The sequence below is a fragment of the Enhydra lutris genome, unplaced genomic scaffold, assembly GCF_002288905.1.
Source record: "Enhydra lutris kenyoni isolate GAN:26980312 unplaced genomic scaffold, ASM228890v2 scaffoldscaffold11, whole genome shotgun sequence".
NCBI lineage: Eukaryota > Metazoa > Chordata > Mammalia > Carnivora > Mustelidae > Enhydra > Enhydra lutris.
In genome coordinates, this window is record NW_019154095.1 from 36,117,590 (window position 1) to 36,130,693 (window position 13,104).

The 13,104-nt window shown below is 33.3% G+C and overlaps 1 protein-coding gene across 1 annotated transcript in view; it reads left to right on the plus strand.

The window, feature by feature from the left end:
* LOC111144479 (disintegrin and metalloproteinase domain-containing protein 5-like) overlaps positions 1–13,104 on the plus strand; it is a 190,841-nt gene that overhangs the window by 55,040 nt on the left and 122,697 nt on the right. Inside the window, exons 9-12 of the mRNA XM_022498781.1 lie at positions 1,898–1,969; positions 2,152–2,315; positions 3,086–3,167; positions 9,888–10,024. Coding sequence (XP_022354489.1) covers positions 1,898–1,969; positions 2,152–2,315; positions 3,086–3,167; positions 9,888–10,024 — 455 coding nt within the window. The remainder of the gene's footprint in view (positions 1–1,897; positions 1,970–2,151; positions 2,316–3,085; positions 3,168–9,887; positions 10,025–13,104) is intronic.

A 13,104-nucleotide genomic window follows, 5' to 3' on the forward strand; every position in this document is an offset into this window, starting at 1 on the left:
GAAATTAATGAATTCTATACAATAATTTAAAAACTTGAAGCAGGGACGCCTGGGTGGCTCAGTGGGTTAAGCCGCTGCCTTCGGCTCAGGTCATGATCTCAGGGTCCTGGGATCGAGTCCTGCATCAGGCTCTCTGCTCAGCAGGGAGCCTGCTTCCCTCTCTCTCTCTCTCTCTCTCTGCCTGCCTCTCCATCTACTTGTGATCTCTCTCTCTGTCAAATAAATAAATAAAATCTTAAAAAATAAATAAATAAATAAAAACTTGAAGCATAAGTATTAATCACAGCAGACTAGGTTGCACTATAATAAAAAATGATCTTTTTAAAAAAAGTATTTATTACCTTTTTAATTTAACTTAGTTAAAAATGTATATAACTTAATTTAATAATAGTTGTTTAAAAATTGGATTGAAAATTTAAAAATCAGCTGTAGTGAACCAGTACAAGCCTGCTATAGCATACTACTGGATCACTATAATGTCTCCTTTTTCTTTCCTGATTTTGGTAATTAATGTGGTCCTTTTATTTTTCTCTGCATTTTTAGAAATTATTTAAATTTTGTTAGTTAACACACAATGCAATATTGGTTTCTAGAGCAGAATTCAGTAATTCATCATTTGCATCTAACACCCGGTGCTCATCACACTTTAATACCCATCATCCATCTAGCACATCCTCTACCACCTCGTTCCATCAATCCTCAGTTTGTTCTCTATCATTTGTTTCTTTTTTTTCCTTTCCTAAAAAGAGAGAACATGAGAGCCAGCACTAGCGGGGGGACAGAGGGGCTGGGCAAAGGGAGAAGGAGAAGCAGGCTGAGCAGAGAGCCTGCTGTGGGGTCAATCCCAGAACCCTGGGATCATAACCTGAGCTAAAGGCAGACATTTAACCAACTGAGCCACCAAGGCACCCCTTGTTCTCTATCATTAAGAGTCAGTTATCAATTGTTTCCCTCTTTAATTTTTTTCTTTTCCCCCTTCCCATATGTTGATCTGTTTTCTTTCTTAAATTCCACATATGAGTAAGATAACGTCTTTCTCTGACTGATTTAGTATAAATACACTCTAGCTCTAAAATACAGATTTGAAGGGGCACCTGCACCCCAATGTTTACAGCAGCATTATCAACAATAGCCAAACTGTGGAACAAGCCCAAATGTCCATCAATTGATAAATGGACATCTGAAAGAAGATGTGGTATATGTATACCATGGAATATTATTCAGACATCCAAAAGTAAAAAAACCAAAATCTTAATGCCTAAATACTGTTTATTTTTTATTCATGTGATGTTGGCCATGGATCTGGGTGACTCTTTAGGCAGCTGTCTTCCATGTGTTGGCTCAGCATTCCAAATGCTTAGGATTTTTGGTATTTCTATATTGATAGGTTTTCTCCCCCAAATTCTAAGCCCAGAGAAGAGCAGACCAGACAGGCATGAGTGACAATAGAGAAACACTTCTTCTCAGAAGTGACATTTATTTCTGTCTTATTTCACTGTCCAAAGTGAATAAACTGGCCATGCCTATATTTAGAAAGGAAGGGCTCCTGAACTAGAATAGAGCTGGATATTGCTAAGTAGGGAGAATGCCTACCACAGAGGATAGTACCGAAACTAAGTTTTCATAAACAATAAGTAATGCCACAAATTGAGTGCATTAAACATTAAAATCATGTTATTAAATATTTTTATTTACTTCTTATATACATTAAGTTACAAATTGAGTTTATTTATTAATTTTTATAAGTCATTATTTATACATCATTATTGATTTCCTAAATTTCAACTGGAATGTAGCCCTATGGCTATTTTAGAATATAGCACATTGTACGTGAAAAGGGTATGTAGTATATTTTTGATGGCATCACTAGTTTCTAAAAATAATTATTCTTTTTCAGTTTGATTACATGGGCTCTGATGTAAAGGCTGTAACACGGAAGATTATCCAGATAATTGGTTTTGTTAACACTGTAAGTTTTTAAAAGCAATTTTGTTTATATATTTTGTAAAAGTATAGGTAATATGAATTGATGTGTATAACATTTTGCTATGCTGTTAAATTCTCATAATCAAATACTGAATTAAATATATGAATTTTTATGGACATTTAATAAAGGGTTCAAATTTATTTAAAATTTATTATTTTTTTTAGATGTTTTCCCAGTTAAAACTGACTGTTGTAATATCTTCTATAGAAATCTGGTCAAATAAAAACAAAATTTCTACTACAGGGAATCCGAACAATATATTATCTAGATTTTTAGAATGGAAATACAAACATATCTTCCGACCTCATCAGGTTGCATACTTATTTGCGTGAGTACAGTATTGCATATTTGTGTAGCATTAAAGGAATAACACAGAATGATTTCATATATTAGATATGAATAATAAGCATTTAATGAATAAATACTATGTTCTATAAATTTGATAGATAGACACCACAGGATGGGAAAAACACATAGGTCAAAAGTCCTTGTCTTCAAGGAGCTAATGTTGGTCAATAGTTAAAAACTTCTGTCAACTGACATAAAATTACCTGATCTCAGTAAAACTGCATAAAAGTACTGAAAAAACTAAGGGAGATTAATTTTGAGTGATATAGTTTCTTTGATTTCCTTTGCTTAGAGAGTTATACTACTTGCTATCTCTACATTCTTGTCTCTCATCTGATTTTTTAATAACATGAATATATGGAATTATTTCATGCTGTAGAATCTAATGCACAGAAAAATCTATTCATCTTTAATGAATAAGTGAATAAGGAAATCACAGAAAATTTAATTTTTAGGGCTGTAAATGGATAGGGAACCAGAATAAAAATGATAAGCATTAGTCCAATAGCCTTTTGCATAAATTATTAGACTTTATTCTTATTATACTTCCAGATGTTTATTAAATTTAAAATTTACAAAATATTGAAATACTTTTAACATTGATAGTTTGAGAAAAATGTATTTAGTTTAATTCAGAGTGGCATAAGGCTTAGGACACATTAATTGTTTAATAATGTTTGTTGCTATGAAAATGATTGTCATTAATTATATCACTCATATGCAATTCTGAGGAAAATTATTATTTTTTAGCTTCAAGAAACATCCTAGTTTTTTAGGAGCCACATTTCCTGGAAAAATATGTAATAAAAATTTTGCAGTAGGAGTTGCTCTGGTATGTAATTATTTTCCAGTTCCTCATTATTTTAATGTTTCAGAATTTCCTAAATATTGTAGAGCATGAATAAATGTATTACTTGTTCTGCTTATCTTTTAATAGTTTTTTATATTACTAATTTGGAGCATAAATATTAAACTGTATGCAATTGCTTTTAAAAAATAGAACATTTAGGGGCTCCTGGATAGCTCAGTCCATTAAGCTCTAACTCTTGATTTTGGCATAGGTCATGATCTCAGAGTTGTGAAATGGAGCCCCATGTTGGGCTCCAGGCTCTGAGGGGAGTCTGCTTGAGATTCTCCTCTCTCCATCTCCCTCTGCCCCCTCTTCCTCTCTCTCTCTAAAATAAATAAATAAATCTTAAAAAAGAAAAAAATTATAAATTGAATTGATTATAATGCCATATTGCTTTTAAAAAACTTATTTGACCCAAGTAAAAATTTAAGTGTTTTAAACAGTGACATGCTTGCATTCATATATATTGCATAACCAGTGTAATTTTAATGTTAATTATTAAACATATCAGCTTTTCTCCCAACATTAATAATTGGTATAAATTCATGTGCTTTTTAATTATGTGACTATTATTTTTTTCTATTTTAAGATAATTATTTTATTATTGCATTCAATACTGTATTATATGTTTGGGATGAGCAGACCATTGGAGGAAGAAACAGCCATTAAATATTCGTAATTACTATTTTCTGGCAAAACTGAGAATGAGCTTCTACTACAGAGTTATATCCTTTTGCAACAATTTGTATAAATAGTAGGGAAAGGAACTAATTGAGGGTACTTGCAGAAAAAATGTCTGCACTTTTATTCTGAGCCAGGAATATAGTTGGTTGTGTTTTAGTAGCATGTACAATGAAGCAAATTGTTATTGACAGATTCAATATTTAAAATCAGTTCTAGTATGTGCTTGTTATCATTCCTATAGACTACAAATTGATTGATTAGATAAATCCAAAACCAGTTCTGGGGATTGTTACCATGGCTGGAGAACATCAGACATTTCATAGGGATTTGTTTTTATTATCAGTTCCTGCTTTTGGTCTTCCCTCAGCCAAAGTTTGAGGAAAGGCCATCAGAAATTGTCCAGGTCTTCATCACTGTTAATTCTTGAAAATAATGTTTCATTGTTGAGGACTAAATTTTAGATCATGCCGTGTGTGTGTATGTGTTTGTGTATAAACAAATAAAGCAGGTTGTAAGAATTATTGAATGTAAGTGGTTAGTATGTGTGTTTTCCTGGTGACATCCTTAAGACAATTTTTATAATAGAAATTTATAATTATAAAAGATAAATATATGAGCTAAGCAAGAATACTGTAAAAATATCAGTATAAAATTAAAATACAAATGTAAAAATAAATTATTTTTGTTTATACCAGCAACAGTTTGAAGATTAGATTTCAGAAAGATAGCTACCAATCATAATATTCTAAGTGCTTTTTTTAAGTGAAGAATTGAAAAAAATTAAAGAATTACTTCCTTGAACATGGTGGCTTTAGTAATATTAAATATCTTGAAGTCAAGATAGTTAAAGTCCTCCAGCTTTGTTCTTTGTGAATACTATATTGTCTGTATATAACTTTGCATTCTCATACAGATTTTAAAATCAGATTTTCTGTTTATATGCAGACATACAAGCATACAGACACAGAGGCCTACTTAAATTTTGATAGGGATGGTGTGTAATTTATGAATGAATTAGGGGAAAATTGTTATAACAACATTGGATCTTCCAGTGTCTACTAACATGATTTATCTCTCCATTTACTGATGTCTTTAAAAAGTTCTTTGTAGAGCATTCATATCTCCTCCTAAATTTATTCATAGCTATTTTATATATCTTGATGTTATTGTGACTGGTATTGATTGTTAAAATTCATCCTCCAGTTTTTCACTGCTAGCGTATACATATGTGGTCTATTTTTATATAGATATTATATATTATATATAGATATTATATATAGATTATATAGATATATATATTTATATATTATATAGATATTATATAGATATTATATAGATATATAGATATTACATAGATATTTATATATATATATATATAAGGTTATATATAACCTTGCTGAGTTTATATATGAGATCTATTATTTTTTTCCAGATTTAATGAGATATAATTGACATATAACATTGTTTAAAAGTACGGCATAATGATTGATATATGTGTATGTTGTGAAATGTTTTCACAGTTAGGTTAGTGAACACATCCATCATCTCACGCAGGTGCCGTTTGTGTGTGTGTGTGTGTGTGTGTGTGTGTGTGTGTGTGATAAGAACCTTTAAGTTCTACTCTCTCAGCAGCTTTCAAATAGACAATACAATATTGTTAAGTACAGTCATTATGCTGTACATTGTATCCTCAGAAACTAGCAGATTGTACTCTTTAACCATTTTCACTCATTCCCACCCCTAGCAACCAACAATCTGTTCTCTGTTTCTTGGAGTTTGGTTGTGCTAGACTCCACATATAAGTGAGATCATATAGTACTTGTTCTTCTCTGCCAGACTAATTTGACTTAGTGTAATGCCCTCAAGATTCACCCATGTTGTCACAAATGGAAGGATTTCCTTCTTTTTTGTGACTGAATATCACAATTCTTTATCCATTCATCTGTCAGTGGACACTTAGGTTTTTACTGTATCATATCTTGGCAATTGTGAATAGGGCTGCAGTGAACATGGGGTACAAATATAGCCTTGAGAGAGAGGTTTTATTTTTTTCCAGATATATATACCCAGAAGTGGAATTGATGATTCATATGATAGCTCTATTTTTAATTTTTTCAGGAATCTCCATAATGTTTTCCATAGTGGTGGTACCGATTTACATTCTTATCAGCAATGTACAAGGGTTCCATTTTCTCCACCAGCATGTATTATCTCTTGTCTCTTTGATAATAGTCATTCTAATAGGTGTGAGGTGATATCTCTTGTGCAATGATTAGTGAGGTTGAGCATGTATCTCTCCATATATCTGTTGTCCATTTGGATATCCTCTTTGGAGGCATCTCTATTCAGGTCCTTTGAACATTTCTCTCTCTCTTTTTTTAAAGGTTTTATTTATTTGAGAGAGAGAGGGCTGGGGAGAAGCAGAGGGAGAGGGACAACCAGACTCCATGATGAGCACATCCAACATGGGGATTGATCTCACAACCCTGAGATCATGACCTGAGCTGAAATCAAGAGTTGGATGCCCAACTGACTGAGCCACCCAGGCCCTCCTTTTTGACCATTTCTTAATCAGTTGTGAGTTCCTAATATATTAAGAATTCTTAGTTGGTGTTTGGTAGTGAGTTATATGAATTTCTAATATATTTGGGATATTAACCCCTTATCAGATCTATAGTTTAAAAATATTTTTTTCCTAATCTCTAGGTTGACTTTTCATTTTGTTGATTGGTTCTTTTGCTGTACAAAACCTTTTTTTAAAAAAAGATTTTATTTATTTATTTAGAGAGAGAATGAGAGAGAGCAAGTGAGCATGAGAAGGGGGAGAGCCAGAGGGAGAAGCAGACTTGCTGCTGAGCAGGGAGCCCGATGCAGGACTCTATCCTGGGAGTCCAGAATCATGACCTGAGCTGAAGGCAGTTGCCCAACCAGCTAAGCCACCCAAGAGCCCCTGTACAAAACCTTTTATATTAATGAAGCTTTAGTTGTTTGTTGTTTTGGTGTCATATCCATAAAATCATTACCAAGACTAGTGTCAAAAGAGATTTTTTTCATTGTGTTTTCTAAGATTTATGATTTTACTTCTTACATTTAAGTATTTAGTTCATTTTGAGTTCATTTTTGTTAAGTGGTACGAGATAGGACTCCAGTTTCATTATTTGCTTATTTTCAATACTATGTTAAATGAAAGTAGTAGGAATGGGACCCATGTGTTGTTTTTGATCTTAGAAGAAAAGCTCTCAGTTTTTCACCTTTGAGTATGAAAACTGTGGGTTTGTCAAATATGGCCTTTATAATGTTAAGGTATGTTCCCTCTATATCCACTTTGTTGAGAGATTTTAATCATAAATAGATGTTGAATTTTGTCTATTTTCTATTTATTGTCCCTAGTTTCTTATTTCTTTTTAAAATCTTCTCTCTTTTTTTGTTTTTTTGCCTTCCGTATTTTAATTTTATTATCTCATAGTATTCCATTTCCTCTCCTTTCTTAGCATATCAATTATATTTTTAAAAAACTCCTTAAGAAGTAGTCCTAGAGTTTATAGTATACATTTACAACTAATTTAATTGTAGTCTAGTTTGAATTAACTAGACTAATCTAACTGAATTAAAGTAGAACTAACCTAGTTTATTTTCATCAGGTATTAGAAGACATGCAGACATGGTATTGATTGTCATGCAGGAAGAAGTTTAACATACATTTCCCTAGAAACAGAAGGCGTGTCTGCAGGGTCCATACGAGGGGCCATATGAGGGTTATTTTGGGCAGCATAGGGAACATGGGGGAAACATGGACAAGAGCCTCTGTTATTTCTTTAGGGAGGGATTGGTAAGGCAAAGTAAGCTGTCTTAAGATTGGCTAGTTTGAATAATTTCAGCAAGCTTTCTTGCATAGAGGCTGTACCTAGTTTTCTGGTACCTGTCTCTGATGTGATTTTGGCAAGTGGAGAGTGGCCTAGAGTATGTGAGCCTGATAAAAGGATGGTATGGCATATGGCTCTAGGTTGATTGGTTTGCATATAAAAGGCACACACGATGGTAAGTTTTTATGATCTTAATTGGGTAACTCTGGGAGGGACAGACTAGCATTGGAAAGACCCTAGATATCAAAGCATCACAATATAGAAGATCAGAGGCATCATTAATACAATTACCCCATTAATACAATTTGATTCATATTACCAAATTTTAGCGGTGATAAAAGAGGAGACTTTTACAGAGTAGGGCATAAGTTGTGCTAAACAGCATAGAAAACATTTTATTATGAGAGTAAAAGAAAGAAACTTAGAAGTATAAGGTATCCATATAGGGCAGTACATAACTAAATTAAAGTATCTCATATATAGTGACTCTTTATATACATGAAGGCAAGACATATCATGGATCATGGATGCCTTCTCTGAACTGTTCTTTACTTTCCACCAGCTTACAGTGCTGAGCCTGGGTCATCAGGAATCTATCACTTTTTTAAAGACTTATTTTTTAAGAACAGTTTTAGGTTCACCACAAAACTGAAGGGAAGGTATACAGATTACCCATATACTACCTGCCCCCACACATGAACAGCCTCCCCCATTATCCACATCCTTCACCAGAAGGATATAGGTTTTACTAAGGATGAACCTACATTGACCCATCAAGATCACTCAAAATCCATAGTTTACCTTAGGGTTCAGTCTTGGTGTTATACATGAGTTTAGGCAAAAGATGATAGGTATCAATCATCATGGTATTATTTTATGAAATATTTTCACTGCCCTAAAAATCCTGTGTTCTGCCTATCAATTTCTCCCCTCCCTGCCTGCAACCATGGATATTTTTATTGTCTTCACAATTTTGTTTTTTCTGGAATCTCTTGTATTTAGAATCATACAGTATGTAGCCTTGCCCTTTTCACTTAGTAATATGTACTCAAGCTTTCTCCGTTTCTTTTCATGACTTGATAGCTCATTTTTTTTAGTGCTGAATAATATTCCTTTGTCTGAAATGTGCCACAGTTTATTTATCTGTTTACCTACTGAAGGATACCCTGGTTTCTTGCAAGTTTTGGGAATTATGAATGAAGCTTCTATAAACATCTTTGTGTAGAAATTGGAAACGATCCAAAGGAAAACAGTAATACCTACTGAAAGTTATTAATTTTCTACTGCTATGTAACCAATGATACCAAAACTTAGCAGATGAAAACAACTCAGTTCTGTGGGTAGTGAATCTAAATGGGTGAAGTTAAGGTGTCAAGTAAGGCTATAGTTATCTCAGGCTTCAATATGGAGAGAATTTGCTTTCAGACTTAGTCATTTGGCTGTGACAGACCTCCTAAAATCTGTTTCCAAACTTGTGCCTGTGTGTCTCTCTACAGGCCTACTTCATGCTGTCATAGCTGGTTTCACCTAGAGAGCTTGAGTGAGACATAGAGTCCAAGAAGTCAGTCTTTTATTTTTTCTTTTAGTTTTTTTCTTCTACTACATCCCACAGGAAATTGAAAAGTCAGTCTTTTTATAATCCATTTTTAGAAATGATGGCCATCTGTTTTGCTACATTTAGTTAATTAGAAGCAAGTCAATAAGTTCATCCTGTACAGAACAGAATAGGAATACCAAGAACATGAATGCCAGGAGGCAGATTCCTTGTGACCCATGCTAGAAGCTGCCTACTACAAAGAGAATATAAAATTGACTATTAAAACAAAAGATTTAAGTCATTTTGTTTAAAATAACTCAAAGAAGCAATATAGTATGGTGTTTGAGACTATTAGATTAAAGTAGCTGGTATTGTCACTAAGTATTAGTATTTTGAAATTAAACTATTGTGTTCACTCATCCATGTTTAATAAGTCTATGATCCACATGCATCTACATAAGCTTCTTGGATGCATTGATTTAAAAAAATGAGTTTTATGTACTAATTTTTTATTATAATATTATTTAGCATAGAATACACTAATTTTTTATTATAGTAAATTTATTATAGTATAGTTTGGGCTTCCTAGCTAACTCTTTTCTTCTTCCTTATATTTAGTATCCAGAGGGTTTATCCTTGGAGTCATACACTACCAGCATCGTGCAGTTGCTTGGCTTTAATCTAGGATTGAGTTACGATGATCCTGACACTTGCTATTGTTCAGGAGATGTTTGCACAATGTCACCTAAAGCAGTGTAAGATAATTTTCTTTATTGTACCTATTCCTTTATTCTTTATTGTATCTATTCCTTTAAAAAGGTTTTTGTTTTTGTTTTTTGGTTAGGAGATTTTATACTTCTATTAACTGAACTGAAGTAATTAAGCAGTTACAGAACTCTATACCCAACAACTACGGAATACATTCTTTTCAAGTAAAATGGAATATGTGCCAAAATAGGTCCAACACTCTCCCAGTCCTCTCCACTGCTGGTGAAATTCTCTTCCCTCTTCCTACATTCTGTAGTCCTGCTTTTATCTTTCTTCCTGGCCAGATTGAAAGCAACCTGAAGGGGAAAAGCCGTATGAATTGTGTAATTTCAGTGACTTTGCATAAAGCTAAATGTTTTGATATTTGCATTTAAAACTGGCCTTGTACAATATAAGGATGGACAGTATAATTCATATTAATAATTAAATTTTTATTCAGAAAGACATTAAATTGTAAATAATACCATGACCCATTGAGAGAGAGGCTGCTGAAGAAAGGCAAAAACTTTTTATTTTAGTGCCATAGTAATATATTTTACCCACTTTATAAATAGGGGGCCTATGTTTCCATTTTGCTTGGGTTCCCACAAATTGTGTCACCAGTCCTGGTTATCCACACCAAGATTTGGTGTGCTCAGTATGTTCAATTTGAATAATTTTAATTGGTATGTGGTGTAGCCTTACATTGGTTTTAATCTGCATTTCCCTCTAAACTAATGATATTGAATGGTGTTGAACATATTTTCATGCTTAATAGCTTTGTATATCTTCTTTGAAGAACATCCTATTCAAAAATTTTGTCCATTTTGAAAAATGAAAATAGAGAGTTTCACACTTTCACTGTGTTGTAAGAATTGTTTATATTTTCTGGCTATGAGTTCTTTACCAGATACATGATTTTCAAATATTTCTTCCTTATAGTACATTTTTGGAGAAAAAATTTTAATTTTGATGAAGTATAGTTTATCAATTTTTTATGCATCATGGCTTAATAGCTCTTATATTCAGTTTTATGATACACTGTGAGTTAATTTTTGTATATATATTTAAGTTCATTTTTATTTTTGCTATGTGGATTTCCAGTTATCCCTTGCAATTTTTTGAAAAGAGCATTCTTTCCCCCACTTAATTGTCTTGGCAAATTTGTAAAAATCAATTGACCATAAATGTATGGATTTTTTATTGTAATTGCTATTTTATATCATTAATCTCTACGTCTACCCTTATGGGAAAGCATACAGTTTTTATTACAGTAGCTTTATACTGCATTTTGAAATGAAGTGCTGTTAAGTCCTCACATTTTTCATTTGTCCAATAATTGTTTTGGTTATTCTAGGTCTTTTGCATTTTCATATGCATTTTATTATTGGCTTTCTAATTTTTATGAAAATTCCTGCTAAGATTTTTCTAAGTATTCCATTGTTTAATCGCATAGGTCAATAATGGGAGAATAGCCATCTAAACAATGTCAAGTATTTTGATCCTTGAATATGATATATTCTTCTATCTATATTTATCTATCTATCTATCTATCTATGTATATATATAGATAATTAAAGAAGATATATATATATATCTGTATATCTTCTTTAATTTTTCTCAGCAATGTATTTTTTTTACAGTTTACATTTCTTGTTTTGTTAAATATATCCTTAAATTTTTTTTTTACTATTATGAATAGCATTGCCTTCTTAATTTAATTTTCAGATTTTTCATTGCTAGCTCATTTTCTGTACTACCAATCAGTGGACGTCTTCTGGTAGGCAAGTTACATTACTCTGTTCCTCTGTCAGTATTAGTCTGGCCCAATACCTAATCAATTCTGGGGTTAACTCAGAAGAACGTGAGGTGAAGCCAGAACAGTATAGGTTAACTTACAATCCCTTTCTGCTGTTTTCCCGTCACCCAACTGTGTAATTTCTGGCCAGGGGCTCCAGGCTTTAAATAATTTGTATTTAGTTTCTACACAACTTTACCATCTGCCAAGAATTTAAAAAGTCACATTCTGTGTTCAGCAGTTGATGCTGGGATCCATATTTAGTTTAATAAGCTTTTCCTTGTTTTAGTTTTGTTTTGAGTTTTTGGCTCATAAATTTTATTTGTTTGTTGATAAGAAATTTAAGAGTGGATCTTTAATAAATTTCAGTTTAGTTCTGTAATGTCAAGAACTTAAAAATTAAGGGACTTGCGTGGCTTAGTTAGTTAAGCATCTGACTCTCAATTTTGGCTTGGGTCATGATCTCAGGATTGTGAGATTGACCCTGGTTCTATTCCACATTGGGTGTGGAGCTGCATAAGATTCTCTTTCTCTGGGGGAGGAGTCATTGTGTGTTTGTGGGGAGGAGTTAAGATGGCAGAGAAGTAGGGGGACCCTCAGATAGTCTAATCCCTCAAACATAGCTAGATAGTTACCAAATCATTCTGAACACCCAAGAAATCAATTGGCGTTCTGAGAGAAAAAAAATCTGCAAGCCTGTAAGTAGAAAAGTGACCACCTTTTGGAAGGTAGGAGGTGTATAAGTTCTTGGGGTAGATATAGCTGTGGATCCACCAGTGGAGAAGGATCCTACTTATGGCTGCTTTTGCAAAGTTTTGGAAACTGCAGAGCATAAAATCTGAACCTTTGGAAGTTTATTACTAACTAGAATGTACTTGGCTTAAATGTGCTCAGGTTGTGAAGATGGGTGGAATCCCAGGAGTGACAGTGTGGTCTGAGGATCCTCTGGGTGACAGGAAGAGTGGGTGGTGCCAAGATGATGTGCTATTTCCAGTCATGCGAGCCAGGAAGCCAGAGGAGAGCAGTTGATCTTCGTGCTGGCTTTCTGCTATAATCTGAACTGCCTTATGGTCACATGACCACTTTCCTGGGATTGGCCAGCAAGCATGGTGAGACCTTCCACAAGTGGAACAGTGCAGGTCCACACCACAGGAGTCCCTGAAATTTGGAGGTTTTTTTTTTCTTCCTTTTTTTATATTATGTTAGTCACCATACAGTACATCAGTAGTTTTTGATGTAGTGTTCCATGATTCATTGTTATGTATAAAACCCAGGGCTCCATGCAATATG